This window comes from Emys orbicularis, chromosome 2, assembly GCF_028017835.1.
Source record: "Emys orbicularis isolate rEmyOrb1 chromosome 2, rEmyOrb1.hap1, whole genome shotgun sequence".
NCBI classification, from domain to species: domain Eukaryota; kingdom Metazoa; phylum Chordata; order Testudines; family Emydidae; genus Emys; species Emys orbicularis.
Window position 1 is genome coordinate 145,820,103 of NC_088684.1, and position 21,595 is coordinate 145,841,697.

Genomic DNA, 21,595 nt, shown 5'->3' on the forward strand with positions numbered 1-21,595 from the left:
AACAGGTCTGTGAATGACCTGGGGGTGTGTGTGACCTGGGGGTGCCGGGACACGGGGGGCAGACAAAGCTTGGAGCCCATCACTGGGGGCCCAATGTCTGGGTTCTGTGTCGGGGCAGAGGGACCCGAACCGCCTGGGTCCCCCCGCCTGGGGGAGCCGGGCCCGGCCCGTGTCTCTTTAAAGGCGGCGGCAGGAGCCAGGCCCGCCCCTCGCACCTGGGGACCAGCCGGGCCGGGCTGGGCTGCAGGAAGCAGGAAGTTTGGGCTGAAACTTCGCGCACCAGGAAGTGTCCGGAGAGGCGAGAGCGGAGCCCCCTGGAGCATGGTGAGTGCCCGGGATTGGGGACGCGGGCGGGGGGCATTAGCGCCCCCCCCCTTTACACGGGTCTCCGGTGCCCGGAGGGGATCCGGAGTGACTCCGCGCGGGGAGGGGCCCGGGACCGGCTCAGGAGCTGGCTGTACAGCGGCTGCCGGGGGGGAGCGGACTGGAAACAGCTGCTGGGGGCGGGGGGATCCCGCCTGGCTAACAACCCCCCCCCTTTTCTCCAATGCGGGAGGGGGGGGTGTTAAGTGACTTGCCTGAGCTTAACCACCACCCCCCACTCCTCTCCAGTGCTGGGGAGAGAACCCAGGAGTCCTGGCTCCCAGCTGGGCCATACACCCACTGTGGTGTAACTGAGCGTGGCCCACCCTGTCTGGTGGCTGCTTGGGGGAGGGGGGCACAGGACAGGATCCGGGTGACAGAGGGAGGAAGCGGGGGCTGAGACAAGGGACCCGAACTGCGCGCTCGGCGCTGCAGGCTGCTCCCTGGGCTGTCTCCATGGTGACGGCCGGGCAGTGCCTGGGTAAGCAGAGGCTGGGTGCAGGTAGCGATTGCTGTGGGGCGGGAGCTGGCTGCAGCCAGCGTGGGGAGGGGAGGGGAAGGGAAGGGGCAGCTGGGATCTTTTCCAGGAAGGGAATGGGGGGGGGGGTCTGCAGCGTCTCAAAGGGGGAGCAGGGTCATTCCTGAGCCCAGAGAGACACCCCCCACCTCCAAAGTAACAAGCTCCTGGCTGTGTCCCGTGCCCAGTGCCAAGGCCCCCCATGGATCCACAGGCTCTGAGCTGCATGGCCCCCTCTCTTCCCCCCCCCCCCAGGGCGCTGGGTCTCATTATCAGCCCCCGCCCCCCCCCCCCGGATCCCTGCAGAGCTGCCTAGAAAGAGGAAGTGGGCGGCCTAACGGTTCCTGCGCCCTCGGGGGACTGCAGTGCCCAAGCCCTGGTCTGCAGCCGGAGCCGGGCACAGGTGGGGGACAGGCCCCTGGAACTGCAGAGCTGTTTTGGGGCCAGGGTGGGATTTGGGGGAGGGGGGATGGCTCAGTGGGCGTTTTGGGGCAGCGTTGGCGGGTGGAGTGGATGGAGGCCATAACGTCCTTTACAGCTGGGCTGGATCTAAAAGGGGCCACAAACCCTGGGGGCTCCTGGCCTGAGCTGCCTGCTGTGTGGGGCTGGCGGGGGCTGGGAAGATGCAGGGGGCTGGGGGTTGGGGGGTCTTTAGGGGGCGGTTGCCAAAGGACTGGTGCCGCTGAGGCCCCCCTAGCCGTGATCCCCCACTGAGGGGGACAGAGGCTCTGAGCCATGGTCTGTCCATCTGAGCTGTCTGTGAGCAGCTGCAAAGCAAATGGGCAGAAGGCAAAAGATTAACGTCCCCGTCTCCCCCCCAGCCCAGGCTCGCTGGCACGTCCAGCTCCCTGCATCTGGGGTCACTAATTCACCTGAGTCAGGAGAGAAGGGGTTAATTCCTGGCCCCGGTGCTGGCTGCGCAGGACACCCCAGTCCAGAGCCCCGGAGGGGGGGGGGGGAACTGCCTGGGATCTGAAGGGTTAAGGGAAGGAGCTCTGGTGCCCCAGGTGTTGCCAAGGTGCCCTGGCAGTGAGGGGTGCGGTAGGGATTTGGGGAGGTTTCCCTTAAAGGGGCCAGGCAGTGGGAATGGAGGGGTGCTCTGGGCCCTCCGCTGTCTGCTTCCTGCTGGGGACCTGGGGTTCCACCTCCCCAGGGGTGGGGGTCTCTGCACCCCCCGTTAGAGCCATGTTGGCCACCTCTGGACCTGTCCTGGGTTAAAAATGGGGTCAGATTTGGGGGATCGGCATGGTGGGGGCTAAATGCAGCAGGTGCTGGGGGGTTGAGGGGGGGCCTGGGTGAGCTGCTATGAATGGCCGGAAAGGGGGGGTGGCAGTCGTGCTGCCTGCCAGGGCCAGTCTAAAGGGGAGTCTCTCTGCGGGCTGCTGGACTCAGACAGACCCTGGGGCTCCCATGGGGCTCCCTCCAGCCCGCGCTGGGCAGCGCTGCCCTGGGCTGGCTCTGCTCCCTGGTGCCTGACGTACTTTGGGCGCTGGCCCAGGGCAGCGTTTCTGACATTCCGGCCTGGGACCCGCCCAGCCTGACATGCCTGGGTCTGACCAGCCCAGCCGCTTGGACCAGGCTCAGCAGGAGGGGGAGGAGACGAGGGGGTGGCTCTGACCCTGCCCCCCCCCCCCCTGGGGGTCTCACAGGCTCAGGGGGTGCTTCCATCCTGGGGCTGTCCCAGGTCCCTGGGTGGGCTGAGTTCGCGGGGTCTCTTCTCCGCAGGAGGCAAGGACCAAGCAGAGCTTTGGAGACAGCCCCCCTCTCCACCCCTGCAGAGGGCTCTGCCCTGGGCTGGTGGTGTCACACCTGCTGCCCCGTGCCCCCTGCAGGCAGAGGGCAGAACTGCAGGAGGGGAGATTGCTGGGACCGACCCGACCGGCTGGGCGAGTCCAGCTGGCGGTGGAGACGTGACGCGGGCACTGGAAGTTCCCTGTTGACATTCCGCAGTGATAAGTTTTGGGGGGAGGAGGGGAAGGGCAATCACCCTGGGGGTGCTCTGCCCCATTGCCCAGAGAGCTCCCCCCAGCCCAGTCCTGCCCCGTGGGACCTCCCTCAGCCTCTGTGCCCACAGCTCTGCCTCGGTGTCCTGGACCACCCTGGCCTTGGGCCGGGCACCCTCCTTCCCCAGCTGTCTCCTCTCCCTTCCTTATGCTGGCTGAGGTGCTGTGGTCCAGTGGTTAGAGCAGGGGGCTGGGAGCCAGGACACCTGCTTCTATTCCTAGTGCTGCGTGGGGATGCTGGGAGACAGGACTCCTGGGTTCTATTCCTGGTTCTGCCCCTGCCTTTGGGTTAGCTATGTCAGCTGCCTCAGTTTCCCCACAAGATTGTTCTCCTGTGGTAGGCTGTGGGCTCGAACAGAGTCTGTGAAGCATTCTGAGCTCCTCAGAGGGACAGGGCTGCAGCTGGGCCCCTTCTCGAGGGCCCCTCCCCCTTTCGCCTTTGGACCTCCGTTCTCTGGGCCCCCGGAGGCTTTGCCTGGGCCATGTGTGCTGCTCCTGCAGCCGCTCTCCTGTTGACCCCTGGTGGGCGCTCTCCCTACAGGAGGGCACTGCTGGCAGCGGGATGGCCACCGACCGGGTGAAGAACCTGCAGAGCGAGGTGGAGGGGGTGAAAAACATCATGTCGCAGAACGTGGAGCGGATCCTGGCGCGGGGCGAGAACCTGGACCACCTGCGGAACAAGACCGAGGACCTGGAGGCGACGGTGAGCCCTGGTGGGGGTGGGGACCGGGGAGCAGCAGGCTGGGGGAGACCCCGACCCTGTGCTCGTGAGGTTCCTGGTGAGGTCATGGGGACCCCAAGTCTGGAGTTGATTTGCAGGGGGTGGGGGCTGGAGCCCGATAGGGGGTTTGGGGCAAAGGCCTGGCACTGGGTGCCCCTGGTTCTGGTGCCACCCAAGCTAAAACAGGCCTGGGCACTGCCATGACCCCTAACCTCGCTCTGGGGGCTCCGCTGCTGCCCCAACAGGCTCAGCTGGGCGTGCTGCCGCCGTGGAGACGGTGCCAAGCAGGCACAGGGCTGCTCGGTGGGGGTGGGCAGGTGACGCCTCACTGTAGTTTGGATCCTGCCAGTCCTCTGGTCCTTGCCCAGGTGCATTGCATGACGCCCGCTCCCCGCGGGGCGGGACTGTTTGCTCAGCCGCTGATAAACCCTGGCAGCCAGCGAGACGCTGTCCCTGCGCTGCCCTTTGTCCCGCGCTGGCGCTGCTTATCTGAGGCTCTCAGCACTCAGCCCGGGCCCGTGCCAGCAGCTGCCGAGGGAAACACAAGCACCCTCTGGTGGTCAGCTCTGGAATAACGTGCCCATAGCTCCCCGGCGCCGGTTTGGCTTGGAGGAGCGGAGCTGGGGCAGCGCCCACGTGTGGACCCGCCTGCTGGCATTGCTTGTGCCCGCAGATCTGCCCACGTGAGCTAAAGCGGTGGAAGCTGGATTTCTACCCGCCACTCTGGAGAGCCCAGGCCCACCGCTGCCCCGGTGTAGTTGCGGCGGGAGGAAATGCCCCGGTGAACCCCCCGGAGCTGGCTCTGACGCAGCGAGCGCAGTCCGGTGGGTGCGTCTGGTAACCCAGCACCGAACTGGGGTGGCCTGTGTAGATATGGATGAAGGTCAGTGCTGGCCCGATCTGCCAGCCCAGTGAGTCTGTGTCCAGGTGCGGCCTCGCCCTGAGGGGGTGCAGCTGTCCCCCCCCAATCCCTCTGGTTAGAGCTGCCCCCGGCAGGTGGGGGGCTGTCCAGCTGCGTAGGGCCAAGCCAGGCAGGGGCTGGAGGCTCTGGGTCAGCACGGTGCTAACTCCCCCGCGTCTCCCACCAGTCTGAGCACTTCAAGACGACCTCGCAGAAGGTGGCCCGCAAGTACTGGTGGAAGAACGTCAAGATGATCGCCATCATCTGCGTCATTGTGGCCATCATCGTCATCCTCATCATACTCTTCGCCACCAACGTCATCCCCACATAGGCCACACCCCGCAGCCTCTTCCTCTTCCCCCACTCCACAGCTTCCCTGCCCCCACTGCCTGAGGGTCGCTGGGCGGGGGGGGGGGGGGGCAACGCCTGCTGTCAGCCCCCTGAGGCTGCCCCTCCCTATGCCAGGAGGGGGAGGGCACTCGTACCCTGACCCCCATTGCCCCCATGAAAGCTCCTTGGGGACTGTAGCCCCCTGAGGGGAACTCCCCTGCTCCCTCTGGCTCTGCCCAGCTCCCTTCCCCCAAACCCTCTGTCACCCTTTCCCGGGCACCCCCATCGGTGTTCCCAGGCTGGCAGAGCCAAGCCACGCGGGAGCAGCTCCCAGCCCCTCTCCATGTGGCCGACAGAGCTAGATCTGCCGCCCATGGCCGCGGCCCCCCCAGCTCGGCTCCAGGGGGCGGGGTTGTGCCCTCTGCCCAGTGTGGCTGGCTCTCGTCCAGCTGAGGGAGGAGGCGCTCCTGGGGCTGGGGTGATGGGCTTGGATCTGGGGAATGCTCCCCCCCCCCGCACGTGCCCTCTCTGGGGCAGAGCTGGGCGTGGGCAAGGGCTGCTCTGTCCTGAGCCAGACGCAGCCCCCCAAGGAGCAATCTACCTTTTGCCTTAATAAATAACGAGAGAAGGAGAGATCCCTGCAGGAGGGGGCGGGGGATTTGTCAGCAACCTCTGTCTGTCCAGGCCGGGGGCTCATGGGCTTCACACCCTAGGTTCTCATAGCTACCCCCACCCCATGGCACCCCAATAGCCTGTGCACCCCCTGTCCTGCCTGGAGGGGCAGGTGCTCTTGGGGGTGCAGTAACCCCCTCTTGCCTGCAGGGGGAGACTCTGCCAAGGGGAGCAGCTGGGAGCTGGCGGATGCCCTGTCGACTGGGGGGGCGGGGAGGGGTGAGCAGGGCTTGTTGCAGCCTCAATCCCCCCCGCCCTCTCCCCACATGCCCTGAGTTTGGCTGTGTATGTGGATCTTAGGTTCTTATGACCAGGCTCCCCCATCGGACCTGGGTGGGTCCCTGAGCCGAGCAGTAGAAGTAGTTACAGAGCCCCCCGACCCTGGAGTGGGAGGCCAAGTCTTCCTGATACCCCCTCCCCCCTCACCCCCCAGAGACACAGGCTGCGCTCCCTGTAATAAATGTATTTATACCTCACTGGAGAATAGAGATTTATTGGAAGGAACCAGCCTCCGCCTCTGCTCTGTTCTGTCTGCTGAGTCCCGGTGGAATCTCTCCCCACAGTGCCCCCTGCTGGGAGAGGCTGGGTCTGGAGTAGCTGGGACCCCTGCACCAGCTTGCGCTGCTCGCCTGTTCCCCACAGTGCCCCCTGCTGGGAGAGGCTGGGACTGCACAGGCTGGCAGTGTGCTGGCCCGGGGAGCGGGAGGTGGGAGGGGTGTTTGTGGTGGTCCTTTGTTCCAGGCTGTGACCAACTTGTAACCCTCAGCCCCTCACCCTCTGGGGCTGAGAGTGCAGGATTCGCCCGGCAGCCAGCCCTGCCCCCAGCTCTTTCCAGGGCCCCTCCCAGGTGAGGATCTGCCATGCTGCATCCCCTGAAACTGGGGCATGGAAGTGGCTTGCTAAGGCCGTGCCAGAGCCAGGAAGAGAACCCAGGAGTCCTGCCCATGTCTCCTGGCACAAATGTGGCAGCAGCTTGGTTGTGAGAGCTGGGGGAGGGCTAGGGGCTAGTGGCTGGGGCTAGCATGTGGGGCAGGGCACAGCGTTCCCTGCTGGGACTGCTTCACCCAGGGCAGAATATCAATGGTGACAGTGCAGGCGGAGAGCTTGAGAGAGACCCCCAGTGTTTGTCTGTGCCTTGTTGAGGAGCCCCCTTAATGTTCACCACAGCCCCGCCCTGTGGGATATGACACCTGTATGAAGCGAGGGCCCAGCCCCACCCCACCCCAACCCCTCGCATGGGCTGAGGCCCCTCCCACAGCCAGCGGGTTATTGCTCTTTGGTGTCCTTGATTCCAGCCGCCGGAGAGACGTAAAGCATCTGCTTGGGCACAGGCCAGGTTGGGAGGGGGCCGTGATGACCAGCACCAGCGAGTGTCCCCTTCCTCCAGCCGGTTTGTGGTGAAGATGGGGCCGGAGGTTGGAGGAGGCAGATTTCGGAGCCATCCCTGCCCATGCTGCGACCTCAGCCCCATGCTTCACGGGCTTCTCCCCACCTTAGCATTTCCTATACAGAAAGCATGGCCGACGCTATTCCATCCCCTGTGAATGGGCTGATCCCATGGTGGGGATTGGGGGGGTGCTGCGGGACACATCACCCATGGCACTGGGTCCCCGCAGCCCTGTGGGGCTGCAGCCAGTGTCCGACGCTGTCACCAGTGCCCACACGGGTGAAGTTGGCAAGGGCAGCTGGCGAAGACTGACGTTGCCCTGGCTGCCCAGGGGCCACATGCTGTAGCCAATGGAGGGGAGATTACTGGGTGACCTTCCCCCCCCCCACACACAGGGAGAGGGGACCCCTTGGCCCAAAGCCCAGGCCCCTAGCACTTGAGCTTCAGGAGCCTTGCCCTTTGCTGGCCCCTTGTCCACTCTGGGCTCAGCCACTAGAAGGTACCGTCACCGATTCCCCATGCAGCACCCTCCCAGGAGTCATTCCCGGACAATCCCCTGGCCACGGGTAACCAGATTCTGCTGAGCAGAGAGATGTGGCTGCCTCTTTGCCTCAGTTGGCTATTGGAGAATCCCCATTAGCCCTTTGGGGCTATGACACACAGGAGAGCAGACCTGATTCCACCCAGCAGAGGGCAGTAACAGCTATTGGTTTTAATGTTTGATCAAGGGCTCAAATCCAATGAGGGATACTTAAAACAACCAAACAAATGCAAAAAATTAAACAAGCTCCTCCTAGAGGTAGCAACCCATTCAGCTAATGAGACACCAGCTAGAAGCAATTCCATCACTGGCACAAACTTCCATTGGCTGGTCAGAGATCTTGAGGACCGGGCGCATCTGTGAGCAGATGGACCCTTTTGTGGCTGGGCCATGCCCTCTGCTCCCCCGCCATGGCTCTGTTCTGTTTCACACCAGCATGTGTTAACGTGTGGAACTCCCTGCCACAGGGGGTCCCTGAGGCCAGAAGCTCAGCAGCGTTCGAGGGCAGGCTGAGACATTGTGCTGGTGATGAGAGCTGCCGGGGGGACCTCAGAGACTTCTAGCCTGTTACGCTGAGTCCTGCCTCAGGATATGAGCTAGCCCCCAGCTGGTGGGATGTGGTGAAACCCCCTCCGTAGGCAGGTGACACCACAATGGCCCTAGGCCATGGGCTTCCTGCCCGTTCCTCAGCAGCAGCTGGAACTGGCTGCTGTGGGATCCAGGATACCAGGCAGGATCTGCTAGTGGGGCAGCTGGCTCCGAGGCTGGGCTTCCGCTCCTGGATGGGGCTGTGGGAGCTCTGTGTTCCCCTACGCAGCTGCCCACAGCACTGAGACGCTGGCTTCTGTGCCAGAGCTGGCCTGGGCAGCCGGGGTGGGTGGCACAGACAATGTGCAGTGTGTGGGGAACAGCTCGTGTTCCCTGCTTGGGCCTCAGCTCTGGGCGGGTGCCACAGAGGCTGGGCTGAGGCCTTGTCCGATGGCTGAGGGAGGCAGGGGGTAGAGGGGGGTTGGCAGCTCCTGGCCACTGGGAGGATGGTGGGAGCATCTGCAGCCGTGTGGGCACTGCCAGGTGGCTCCCAGCCTCAGGCACTGGCTGCAGCTCCTCAGGGCTGGGGAGGCCGGTGCCACCTGGTCCCTGCCAGGGCAGAGATGCGATGAGCCAAAGGGACTGGCGCCAGCACTATTCAGCTGCAGCCCAGCTCTGCCACCCCATCCCCGCTGGGTCTACCCCCTTCAGTGCCAGCACGATTCCCACCCCCCCACCCCCGATCTATCCCCTCTGCAGCCCCAGCACTGGCCCTGGCCTCCCTCACTCGATCCACCCCCGGATCTACCCGCCCCCATGCAGTTACACCCTGAAATGGGCAAAGTCCTGGGCACTTTGTCCAGTGCCCCTCCCCCCGCATCCCAGTTACCCCAGCCACAACCCTGCCCCCCTCCCCCCAACTCTTCCCTGGGCCCAGGAGAAGGGAGCAGCTAACAACAGACTCCAATACCTCCAAGTCCCGCCCCGACCCGGCAGGCTCCCCACCACAGCCCGTCTGCCCTGCACACCCCCATCTCATGCTGCGAGCCATCGGGTGGGACTGGCGCATTCTGGGCCTGGGCCAGCACCTGACCATTCCTTGTCACTCAGCCGGCGCTGCCTCGTGTGGAAATCTGCTGCCTGGAGCCCTGGGGAATGGGACGGGGGGGGGGGTGTGCATGCTCGTCAGCGCCACCCATAGACCAGGTCTCATCACTGATCAGGTGCCACACACCCGAGCTGCCAGCCTGAGCTGCCACTGGCCTAGTCTGTGCCCAGCTCTTGCTGCTATCATCAGCCCCTCCCGTGTCATGGAATTCGATCTACAGTGAACTAGTGAACAGCTCCAATTACACAGTGAACATTAGGTTTCAGAGTTAACACAGGGGAGGGGAATGGGGCCTGCACAGTAGCTGCCTGCAGACTCAGGGACCCATGGCTGCATCAGTTCTGCTCAAGTCACCTTCTGCCGGCTCTTTACAGCACCACGGCTAGAGCCTTAATTACTGTGGAACGAAAGCTGAAGCCTTGGCCCCAGCTGCATGAGCCTGAAAGCCGGCCCAGGCTGACTGAGACCAGCTCTAGACAATCCAGGCACCAGTTCCCACCCCACCCACCTTCCCAGCACGGAGCCCTGTGCCAGCCCCCGCAGGAGCTGTGCAGCAGCTGCGCCGTCACGGCGTAAGAAGGGAAGTGTGCAACTCCCCAGCCACCTCCCCGGCCCCCAGGAGCTGAGAGGCCTCGTTAGAGCCCACTTCCCATTAGGTAATTAAACGGTAAACAACCGTCACGCTGGGACAGGGCGATCCCAAGTGCAACAGCCCTGGGGCTCAGTGGGTTTGGCACCAGTGACGGATTTGCCCCATCTCAGGTGTAACTGTGCCAAAGCCACAGGGCTGACACCAACGTTCCTGCCATTGGCCCAGTGGGTTATGGGTGTTTGAACCCCCCGCTCCCACCATCCCCTGTGCCACCAGTGGGAACCCCACACCACAGAGCTGGGATCCCGCAATACATGGCAGCGGAAATGAGCAATGCACCCCGCTCTCGTTGACCCCGTGGGCTGGTGTGGGGATGCAATGCACTTCCCTGGTGTGAATGCCCAAATGCCACTTCTGTGTGTTTGCAAGGCCTTAGTGTGCCCCCTGCAGCATGACCTGAGACATGGCCAGTGCTTCAGGCAAAGCTCACCGCACTGGGCGATTCTGGAGAGATCCACCCATCTTCTCCTCCTGGTTTCTGGCAGTCAGAGGTTTAGGCCGCCCTGAGCATGGGGTTGTGGCTCTGATCATCCTGGCTAATAGCCATTGAGGGACCTAGCCTCTGTGAACTTATCTCATTCTTTTTTGAACCCAGTTATACTTTTGGCCTTCACAACATCCCCTGGCAAGGAGTTCCACAGATTAATTGTGCATTGTGTGAGGAAGTACTTCCTCTTGTTTGTATTAACCTGCAGCTTCTTAATTTCATCGGGTGGCCCCTGGTTTTTGTATTGTGGGAAAGGGTAAATAACACGTCTCCAGTCACTTGTCCCACACGCTTTGTGGGCGTATGTGTCTCTAGCCCATCCCCCGTATTTGTCTCTTTTCTAAGCTGAACAGCTCTGAACTTTGCACTCTCTCCGCATAGGGAAGCTGTTCCACACCCTTGACCATCTTTGTTCCCCTTCTCTGACTCTTTGCCAGCTCCACTCTCTCCTTTTGGAGCTGGGGCGACCAGCACTGGGCACAGGATTCCAGGGGTGGGCGCACCAGGGATTGATGCGGGGTGTGTGTGTGTGTGTGATAACTTCTGTCTTATTTTCTATCCCTGTGCTAGTAGTTCCTAGTCGTCTTTCTCATCATTGCTGGGAACTGAGCTGGAGTTTTAGCCCCATGACTCCAGTCTCCTTCTTGAGCTAGATCCCATCTCTGTGGAGTTGGGCTTGTTTCCCCCAAGGTGCATTACTTTGCACCTCGACATGTTGAATTTCAGACCCCCGGCCACGGAGATCCCCCGGAACTCAGCTGTCTTGAACAATATTAGTTCATAGGCAAATGTTGCCACTTCACTGATCACGCCCTTTTCCAGATCATTAATGAATTTGTTGAACAGCCCAGTCTGGGGGGACCCCGCCATTCACCTCCTGCCCTTTGTTTCCTGTCTAACAGCTACTGATCCAGGGCCTTCCCTCTTTCCCTGACTGCTTCGTGTCCTCTAGAGCCTTTGGCGAGGCACTTGGACTGGAAGAGTGAAAGGGGGAGCTTTTCGTGCAGTGAGACACCAGAAATTGACACCTCCCCCCCCCCATGCAACCTGCCCCCGGGGAAGCCAGGTGGGGCAGCAGTGGCCTGTAGTAACTGACGCGCAGTGTTTTCTGTGCGCTGCTCCCTCTGCCACATGCCGCGGAGAAGGCCACACACCCTGCCCTCACCTTCCTGCTTCCCCAGCGCTGGCCTGGGAGTCCAGCGTTCACCTGGGCACATGGAAATAAACTAACGAGCCGGTTGGAAACTGTGAGCAATTCCCAGGAGTGGCAATTAAATACAAAGCAGCATTTGCCACCTGCTCCTCCCCAGAGCTAGGGTCAGGCTCTCTCCTCCCAGATCCCTGCCCATCTCTCTAGCCCGCCCCCAAATGTCCCTCGCAGCCTCCCCTTCTGAGCTCCCTTCCAACCTGCAGCCAGCGGGCCCCTGCTGCGCACAGCTTACACCGGCAGTGCCCCAGGCTCAGGGAAGAATCCCTCTGGGGTTCATGACAGCTGAGCCCTGCATTCACACCCAAAGGTGCTGCAGGAGCAAATCAGGGCTGGGGGCTAAACGTCCTCTCCCCGAATTAGGCCTGTCTTGAGCTCCCATCCACAGATCTCCGAGCAGTTCACTAAAGGAGGGGTCATTATCCCCATATTGCAGAAAGGGAAACTGAGGCACAGTGAGTGGCGGGGACTTGGCCAAGATCACCCAGCAAGGCAGCGGCAGAGCCAGATATGGAACCCAGCCCACGCACTGCCCTGCCCATCGCCCAGAGACGTCCACCTCTGCCGCTGCTGATCCGGCCCCTTCCTGCCCTGCCAGATTCACTCCAGAATAGATTTAGGACAGGAATGAAAGTGAAAAGACTAGAAGGAAAGAGAGAGAGGCTGAGAGCCCAGCGCCCAACACTGCCCCCTGGTGTGACTCCGGAGTGACGCCGCCAGGACGGCAGGGAGAAGTGCGCTGCGGACTGGGCTGAGCCGGCTCCAGGGCGCTCCTTGCCTTTCTGGGCAGGCGCTTCTCGTGGCCCTGCCCCTCTCGGCCCCTCGCCCGCCCCGCCGCGCTGCGCTGCCCTCTCCAGTGGCCGCTGTGGGGCAGGCTGGGAGGCAGCCGCCCGGGGCCCCGCGTCCACAGCTGGGAAAGCCCCGACTGCCCGGCAGCGCCCAGGGTCCCGGAGCAATTGGTGGGAGTCGGACTCCCCGGCGCAGCAGGACCCCGGCCCGGGCAGAGCGGATCGGGGCTTCCCGAGAGCCGGCGTCATGGTGAGGGGCGGAGGGCGCGGGCGGCCGCGGGCAGCAGTTTCGGTTTCTATACGCGGGGACTCCGGCACCTTGCCCAGGGCCCTGCGGGGTCACGGGGCCCCGGTCTGACCCCCGGGCGCTGCGGGGCCGGTGTGCCGCTGGCCCGGAGGGGGGGCACATGGTGCTGTTCAGTGCCTGACACCCCCCACCCGAGTTCGGTGCCGCCCCCCGGCCCTCCATAACTGAGCTTTGCGCCCTCCTCTGTCTCCCCCTGTTTTCCTCCCTGCTTGTGGCAACCCCCGCTGCTCTCCGGTCGCCTGCCCCGCCACAGGCGCTTTCCTGCCCAGCCCCTCCCGGACGCCGGACCGGGTGAACCAGAAGCCAAAGACCACATCCTGATCCCAGCTCCAGGCAACCCTTTGTCCCCACCGAGTCAATCGTTTACCGGTTAATCGGAGTCAGCAGAGGCTTTGTGTACACACAGCCACCCCGGGACAACCTGTGCTGAGATCTTAAACCAGTTCAGGCCTGGGCCACACCGGGCAGTTTTGCTGGGCTATCCGCCAAGCGCTACACCAGTTCTTTTGCTGTCTCCGCTAGGAGGACTTAGATACAACCTCCTGGGCTTTCCATCAGTACATCTCACAGCGCTTTACTAAGCAGGTCGGTGTCCTTACCCCATTTTACCAGTGGGGAAAACTGAGGCACACAGCAGGGAAGAGACATGCCCAAAGTCACTTAGAACTTCAGTGGCAGAGCTGGGACTAGACCTCAGGTCTCCCACATGCCAGTCCTGTGCTCTGCCTCATGGGTTATACACCCTATGTGGACGCACGGATTTTGGTGTAAAGGGCCTTGCTCTGGTTTAGTTTATGTCTCTTCAGTGCTAAGCCAAGAAAAGACCCTTGCACTGAAGTGGGGAATTAGCCCGGTGTCACTATAGTGCTGTAATTAGGCTGGTAAATTTCTTTGTGTGGCCAAGCCCTCGGCCTTGTGTCTCAACCTTGCCAGGTGGCCTGGCCCCTGATACCTGAGCTCAGTGCTTCTCCCTCCCAGGCCCCCCCAGACCTTATTCAATGTACAAATAGATATAAATAAATATCTCCGCAGCCCCCTCCCATTTCCTCTAAAAGAAAGAGTAAAAAGTGTCGGTGGGGCCACTGCTGAGCCGATCGACCTGCTGTGTGTGTGGAGGGGCTGTCAGAGATTCCTTGCCCTGGCAGGATCAGGGTTTGTGGAGCAAGATTTTCTTTGCTTGAGGTCGTTTCCAGAGGAAAGTGGCTGTGTCCCTGCAGGGAGCTCGCCGGGGGAAAGCAGCTGATCCCCACGCTAGCTGTGCTGGTCGGTTTCCCCGGGGAGACAGCCCTCGGCTGTACCGGTGTAAGGCTCCCATCGCTCCTGCGCTGTGGGATCGTGCTGCTCTGAGGGCACCACCCCAGCTGACGCCTCAAGGCCTTGCCCTAAGCTAAGAGTCTGCCCAGCTGTCGGACCCCGTTTATCTCTGTGCGAAAGCCCCAGCTCCTGTGTCAGGCTCGCCAGTGTCACAGCACCACGACGTGTCTCGGGAGGGCTTTCACTTCACCCTGCTTCCCAAGAGCTGTGCTGCCTGCAGGCCCACTCAGGCTGCCAGGCCGCCCCTCCCTTCGCAGGGCCTCCCCGGGACGAGCACACCCACAGCACGCCTCGGCTGCTGTGGCCCTGACGTGGTTGCAACTGTAGTGTGGACAAGCCCAGAGATTTCCCCCTTGTGGTTCTGTAGCATCTCTGGGCCCGACAGATCGGGGAATTTGCCCAGCAGCTGCTCACAGGTATGGGGAGGGATTGCTAGTGCAGGGACCCGTGGGTGGCAGCTTGCCTGTGCCTTAGCTCCCCTTGCAAACCCCTTCCCCAGGGGTCAGGGAGCCTGAGTGCGCCCCAGATCTAGGGGTCAGGCCCCCTGGATCTCCCGTAGTGACCCCCAGCTGTTGGAGCAGATCCTGGGGAGGCCTGTGGTTCTGTCTCACCCACTCTGATGCACGGAAGAAGGGCCTTCAAAGGCCATGCTGGTGCATGTGACAGTCCCTACAGGGTTAATCTGCTTTGGCAGGCAGCTGGTCCTGGCCCCAGCCCCTCCTGGGGGAGATGAGGAAGGACCTGTGGAGTGGGGGGGTCTGCGGGGAGCGGGGTCTGGCAGCTCTCCTCTGAGGAAGGGCTGGGCTATTGCTCCGTACCCGCCTTGGTGTTCCAGATGTGGCATCGTGCGGCCAGCCTGGGCGAGCCAGCTGTGTGATGTGCACCAGCCAGGGGTCTGGCCCGTGGACTCCAGCCGCCGTGCGCTGGGCTGTAAATACTGCGCCCGGATCTCTCGGAGGCACCCGCCCCCCTCCCTCGCAGGGAGTTGGGTGTTTGTCTGCAGGCTGCAGGGCCCGATCCTGGGAACCAGCAGGGCAGCTCCACCAAACAGACCAGGCTCAGCCCCCTCCTCCCCCTCCCCCTCTCTGCAAAAGGCAACAGGAAACCTCGGTGCAGAGAGGCCCGTGTCTTGGTTTCAACTCCGGGGCTCAGCCCTTCCTTCCCCCCCCCCACTGCAAAAGGCTCAGCTTTAGCCCCCGGCTGGCTGGGCGATGGCAGATGGGACCCCAGGAGCCTGGCCCTGCCCTGACCCTGGGGATATGGGTAGATCGCGTGCTCCTGTGGCTAAGGAGCTTCGCTTCCTTTAGCACTGCAGAGAGAAACTGGGGCTGTGGGAACTGTCACCCCCCCCCCCCCCCGCCGCCCCTCAGGTGCTTCCACTTTTAAAGGCTTGTTCCACCCCATGTGGCAGCCATGCACTGGCAGGGAGGGCCGGCCTCATCTAGGCAGGGGCATTTGCCATCTGCTGTGCCCACCAGTGCTGTTAATCCCCCGGTGCCCAGGAGCCCAGACTGAGACTGTGGCCTCCGTGGGGCTGGGCATTGCATGGCCCTCAGCCAAAGAACGGGGAGGGACAGGAGCAAGCAGGCTGGCCCTGGCTGCCTCCTGGGGGGGCTCAGCCTAGCCCAGGGCTGCTGGACATCCTGCTGGGGGGGAGGGAGGGGGCTGGTGTGTGGAATTTAAATTATTCAAGGCTCCCTGGGGACGTGCTGCTCTGAGCAGCCATCACAGGACTTGGCGCTTTCTCACCGGACTGTGCTGGCAGGCAGGACGGCTCTGCCCCTCTGGGTGACTTCAGACAAGTCCCTCCCCTGCTCTGGGCCTCGGTTTCCCCATGTGTGATGCGGGATCAGGATCCCGAGCCACTGGGGTGAGCCCTGTTAGATCGGGGGGGCTGGTGTCAGTGCCAAGGGCTCTGAGCTTCACAAAGAGATTCACACGGTGGCCTGGCAGATCAGGGGCTGGACTGGGCCTCAGGAGAGCCAGGTGAATTCCTGGCTCTGCACAGATGCTGGTCCAGTCACTGAATTGCTCTGGGCCTCAGTTTCCCCATTTGTGAAAGAGGGATAACGGCCCTTTGTCTCTATTCTCTGATGAGGCTGTCGGCTCTTGGGGGCAGGGGGTGTCTCTGGCTGTGTCTGGGCAGCACCTGTATGGTGGGCTGCCCATCTCAGCTGGGGCCTCTACCTGCTACCGTAATACATCCCCAGTGCCCGCCCGAGATCGGTGGGTTGGGGTTTGCTGCCAGCCTGGGGGTCTGTTTGACCTGGTTGTGAGCCGAGCAGGGACGATGGGACTGACCGAGAGCAGGGTAGAGAAAGACCCTGCCTGACAAGGGGGGTTCTGCCCACTGGCTGCACCCACTCCCTGGGGAGCATAGCCCCCCGCACATGGGGGTTTATCTGTTGTTCTGCCCCACTGCAGGGAGTGGGGAAAGGCGGCTTGTTCTGCCCCTCCCCCGGGTCCCCCATCCTCAGGCTGCCGGGGGCCCTGCTGCTCAGGGCAGGTGGCTGCAAGGGGCTGGTGCTGCTCCGCTGGGAGGACACCCCAGGGTGGGGGCTGCAGGGCAGGGAGTCTCCAAGGAGCCAAACACCTGCAGTAGCCTGGAAAGTCACACCCCAGGCTCCCCAAGAAATCCAGCCCCCCCCCCCCCCCAAACTGATTCCCTCATTGGTATGTGGGCCTCTGAACCCACCTGCCTGCGTCAGCACGGGCTCAGCACATGCCACTAGCCCCGCATTTCCTCTGCTCCGAAACCCCCTTCGATCCTCCTGTCTCAGCCCCCGCTGCGATCCGCCCCAGATCTGCCCAGCCGCCTAGCGGGCTATTGCCACTGCATGGGGAGGGGTGTTTATTCCAGTCACACCTAGAAACCCTGCCCGAGATCAGGGCCCCGTCATGCCGGGCGCTGCCCAGACCCCGCCCGAGATCAGGGCCCCGTCGTGCCGGGCGCTGCCCAGATCCCCAGAGACTCTCCTTGCCCCAGAGAGCTTGGTCTGACTGGATGGAAGGAGGAAGGATCCCATTGCAGGTTGGGTGCTGAGGCCCAGCCAGATGCAGTGACTGGTCTGTGGTCCCGTGGGGAGTCCACGGCAGAGCCAGGAACTGAACCCATCTTGTAGGGCCCCCGGTCCAGCCCACGCTGGCAGCGCTGGGAATTCCCTACCCTGGTGACTTGTTTTTCCAGCTCTCGCTGCCTCCAGGCATCAATCAAAGGAGCCCGGAACAAACAATAGTGACATGGCCGATTCCCGTAACCCCCCCCCCCCCCCTCCGGCCCAGAGACTGGGACGCGCTCCAGCAGCCGGATGTCCCGACACCTCGGTCCCCCACAGGAAATGCCCCCTGGCCCAGTGCTGGCGCCAGGCCATGGCCTATGAGAGAGGCTGGGACCAAATTAGCGTGCGGTGTCTCGGCGCCCCAGACTCCTGGGGGTGACCCCGGGGCAGGGGTGGGCAGGAGGAACCCTGAGCATTGTCCTCAGCTGAGCAGAGCGGGCAGGGAGAGAGAGAGGCTCGGGAGGAAAATGAGGGCTGGGTTGGGGTCAGCCATGGCTGGGGCGAAGGGAGGGGGGCACTGTCCCTGAGCTAATCCCACAGCATGGGCGAATGCAACCCCAATTCCAGCCCCCACACCCCAACCCCCGCACGCCCAGTTCCTGCCCTCCGCACCCCAACCCCTGCACAAAGTACCCCAACCCCCGCATGCCCAGTCCCTGCGCTCCCCAACCCCTGCACGCCGCACCCCAACCCCCACATGCCGTACCCCAACTCCTAACCCCCCAACCCCCGCACGTGGTACCCCAACCCCAGCATGCCCAGTCCCTGCCCTCCACACCCCAACCCCCGCACCCTGTACCCCAACTCCTAACCCCCCAATCCCTGCGCTCCACACCCCAACCCCCGCACGGCATACCCCAATTCCGCACCCCCACACCCCAACCCTCGCACTCCGTACCCAACTCCTAACCCCCCAGTCCCTGCCCTCCGCACCCCAAGCGCCGCACGCTGCACCCCAACCCCAGCGCCCAGTGAGAGGGATACGTTAGCCCAGCCCCCCCACAGTGAGATGGGGAGAAAGGGGGGGCTGGCTGGGGGGCAGGAGACAGCCCCATGCCTGTTCTCCTTGGGGGGCTACTCAGCAGGTGCTAGGAGATGGGCACCTGTGGGGAGCTATGAGCTGGGGGTTTTCCAGCTCGGGGACCGGGGGGCTGAGAGCAGCAGGGTCCTTTGTGTGGTGTCATCTTCAGCATCCGTTACTGAGCTTTCGAGGGGCTGCGGACATGTGCATTGGCCATGCTGGGAGGAGTGGGATCTGTTGGGTAGAGCGGGGGTGGGGCAGGGAGCCAGGACTCTTGGGTTCTAGCCCCACCTCTGGGAGGGGAGAGGGGTGCAGTAGTCACAGCAGTGGGGCTGGGCACACAGATCCCACCCTGCTCCATGCGGCAGAGCGCTCCCTGACTGCAAGGGGAGAGCGCCCCATCCTGAGCCCCACAGCCCGCTCCCTGCAGCATGCTGTGCATTTCCGTGAAGGTCTCGCCTCCGAAGCCCAGCTGTTTCTGGTTGCACTGAGATCTTAGCTTCCGGCCCCGCATCCTGCAATCGCTGAAGGATTTTTCCTCCACTGTTCCCCTTTCCTGCTGGAGCTGGCTCAGTGCACTTGTCCCACCCAGCGATCAGAGACTGGCTCGGGCGTCTCCACCCTTTGATTGGGGTCTGGTCTGATTCCTTTTACCTCTTTGTGGAAAGAATATTTCCCTGGGGGATTTGAATCCCGCCAGCCCAGGAGCCAGGAACATCGCTCCAGGAATTGTGGAGGTCAGAGGGCATCCGCTTGTCTGCTCCGAGAATTTATCCTTGTGGATATTTCCTGCTCTGGCCACCCGGTCCTCCATGAGCAACCCACACAGGATGTGCCAGAGAGAGCGTGCTCTGATCAGCACCTCTCAGCCAGGGGCTGCACCCTCCCCAGCACAGAGCAAATGGGGCCTCTTGGGCATGATGTGTCTCAAAGTTAAGGAGAAATGAATCAAGAAAGAACATAAGTAAAGTCTCCACAGACACAGTCTTGCTGTGGTCTCTGCAGCTGGCACGGCCCTGAGGGATCTGAAGGTGCAGGGCACAAGAGATCACAGGCAGAGCTAAATACAATATGCTGCCCTATGGGGAGGAGGGAGCCCTCCCCCACCTACCCCTGGGCTTTCAAAATCATTCCCTCCATGGACCACAAGGGAAGGCTGGGCTGGTTCCTAAGCCCCCTGTACGAACTGGTCCCCGGACCAGCTGTTGTTGTGCCTGGGATTAACCCATCTGTTCCCAACCTGTGGATCAAAGGGTGCCGGGGGGGGTTGTGGGTCTCCATCTACGGAGGGGCGGATGGGCCAAGGCCGAGTGGCACTGTGACCATGTGCGCCAGGTCGTGACGCCTGGAGTGGGGAGCTGCCACTGCCTGGGTGAGTGCAGAGTGGGATCTTCCCGCAGCCTAGGGGAGTAAGAGATGAGCCCAGGGGGCACAGCTTGGCAAAGTTCAGGAAACAGTGAGTTAAGCCTTAGAACAAGTGAGCTCCCCCTAGCCCCCAGGACCTGCTCCTGCCGTCCTGAAGGCCAAAAGGGGCCCCCAATGTGACATTGGGTTCACACCACCAACCCTCCCCGCAGCTGGCCAAGACGGCTGAAGCCATTTAACCCTGTCCTCCCCACAGGTGGAGGAGAAGCTGGAGCGATGCCAGAAGGAGACAGAGGAGGTGACTCAGATTATGCTGGTCAACTATTCCAAGGTGCTGGACCGGGAGGCCAAGCTCAGCACCCTGGACGACAGAGCAGATGAGCTCCGCAACATGGTACGCTGGGGGGGTGAGGAGAGGGAGCAATTGGGGGGGGGGGGCCTGCTCGTGCACCATCATTTTCCTGGGGGAACGAATCCAAGACCCACGGGTGTGCAAATGGGCTCCCAGTGCGGGGCCAAAAGGAGAATTCCCGTTAGCAGTACGGGCCCCATGACACACAGCTGCCTGGTTCCGACTCTGGCCAGCAGGGGGCAGTGATGAAACCGGTGTTACAAGTGGCAGCCATACAGGGATTGAGCGGAGGGAAGCTGAAGCCTGGGGCGAGTTCCTTGGGCCTGGGGGTGGGTCCCCGGCCGCCCCTTGACAGCTCTTGCTTTGTTTCCTCCTAGAGCTCCACCTTCAGCAGGACGACGAAGACGGTGGCGCAGAAGAAGCGCTGGGAGAACAGGAAGTACAAGATATTCCTGGCGGTGGTAGTGGTGGTCGTGGTGTTGATCATCCTGGCCGTGGTTCTATGGCTGTCGCTGCGCGGGGCCGGGAACCAGGCCGCTGAGAGCCGGGACTCCGGGAACCAGGCCACCAAGAGCCAGGCCACTACCACGCAGGCTGACTGAGGGAAGGAGACGACCCAGTGCCCTCTCTGCTAGGGACGCAGGTGCCCTGGGCTCAGTGCAATATGGACATCGCGCGCATGGAGACTGCAGGGGCTGCCATTGGAGCTGGGGCTTTTCTTTAGCTATTTGGAAAGGCCCCTTCGCAGATGGGTCACAACACTGGGAAACAGTATCGACAGCCCAGCTCCAGAGAGCAACCCTTCTGCAGACTAAACAATCCCAGTTCCCTCAGCCTCTCCTCATAAGTCATGTGCTCCAGCCCCCTAATCATTTTTGTTGCCCTCCGCTGGACTCTTTCCAATTTTTCCACATCCTTCTTGTAGTGTGGGGCCCAAAACTGGACACAGTACTCCAGATGTCGAATAGAGAGGAATGATCACGTCCCTCGGTCTGCTGGCAATGCCCCTACTTATACAGCCCAGGGCTCAAGAGCAACCCTACAATAACAAACCAGTGTGTGCAGCCGAGCTCTGACATACAATCCCCCAATAACAGCCCATTGGGATCAGCCCCAGCAACCCTACAATAACGCATGCAGTCCCTGGGAAGAGACCCCAGCAAGGGAGAAGGCCCCTGCATTAGGCTTCCTGGCAGGTCAGGTAGATGAACGCTCACAAGTGCCTTAAGCTTTAGTTAGAATAATGGGGGTGCGGGGAGAGGTTTGCAGACAGTTGTGCTTTAGTTTAGTTGTGCTAAAACCACTCAACCTGGTTTTAAGACCGGTCCCCAGATCTGTTTAAAGCTGTCGCTGCCCTGCGCCGCAGCCTTTCGCACCAGCCCCAGCACTGCTGTGGGCAGGTCAGTAAAGGCGGATTGTTTGTAAAATGTCCGTGTTTGTGGGTCGATATGGCTGCCGCGGAGGGATAAATGGGGATGGACAGAGAGACGGATAAACCGATAGAGAGTCCACCATCTTCCCTACCTCTTTGTCTGCTGGCCTCACATGGCTGGCTTGATTTCCCCACCTCCTAGAGCTCTCTGCACACAGCAGCAATCTGTGCCCGGGGGTGCCCGATCCCTTCCCATTGTTCCCCCAACTCCCTACCACCCCGGAGTCAAGTTGGATCTCCAGGTTACGAGTCAAACTGGATCTCCAGGTTAAGCTGAGACACACACCACATCCTTTATGCCCGTAACTGTAATCGTTCAAAAAAGAACTAGATGAGTTCATGGAGGATAGGTCCATCAATGGCTATTAGCCAGGATGGGCAGGGATGGTGTCCCTAGCCTTTGTTTGCCAGAAGCTGGGAATGGGTGACAGGGGATGGATCACTTGATCATTACCTGTTCTGTTCATTCTCTGTGGGGAACCTGGCATTGGCCACTGTCGGCAGACAGGATACTGGGCTAGATTGGTCTGACCCAGTCTG

General features: G+C 62.1%; 2 protein-coding genes across 2 annotated transcripts; both read left to right on the forward strand.

Annotated features, from left to right (window-relative positions):
• The first annotated feature begins 267 nt into the window (after nt 1–267).
• On the forward strand, nt 268–4,867 carry VAMP8 (vesicle associated membrane protein 8). Its single transcript, XM_065398740.1, has 3 exons — nt 268–324; nt 3,425–3,586; nt 4,693–4,867. The coding sequence occupies exons 1-3, from the start codon at nt 322–324 to the stop codon at nt 4,834–4,836; spliced, it is 309 nt and encodes a 102-aa protein (XP_065254812.1). The 5' UTR covers nt 268–321; the 3' UTR covers nt 4,837–4,867.
• Nucleotides 4,868–12,432: 7,565 nt separating this feature from the next.
• Nucleotides 12,433–21,392, forward strand: VAMP5 (vesicle associated membrane protein 5). The gene is made up of 3 exons (XM_065399277.1): nt 12,433–12,455; nt 19,528–19,665; nt 20,001–21,392. The coding sequence occupies exons 1-3, from the start codon at nt 12,453–12,455 to the stop codon at nt 20,223–20,225; spliced, it is 366 nt and encodes a 121-aa protein (XP_065255349.1). The 5' UTR covers nt 12,433–12,452; the 3' UTR covers nt 20,226–21,392.
• The last annotated feature ends 203 nt before the right edge of the window (nt 21,393–21,595 follow it).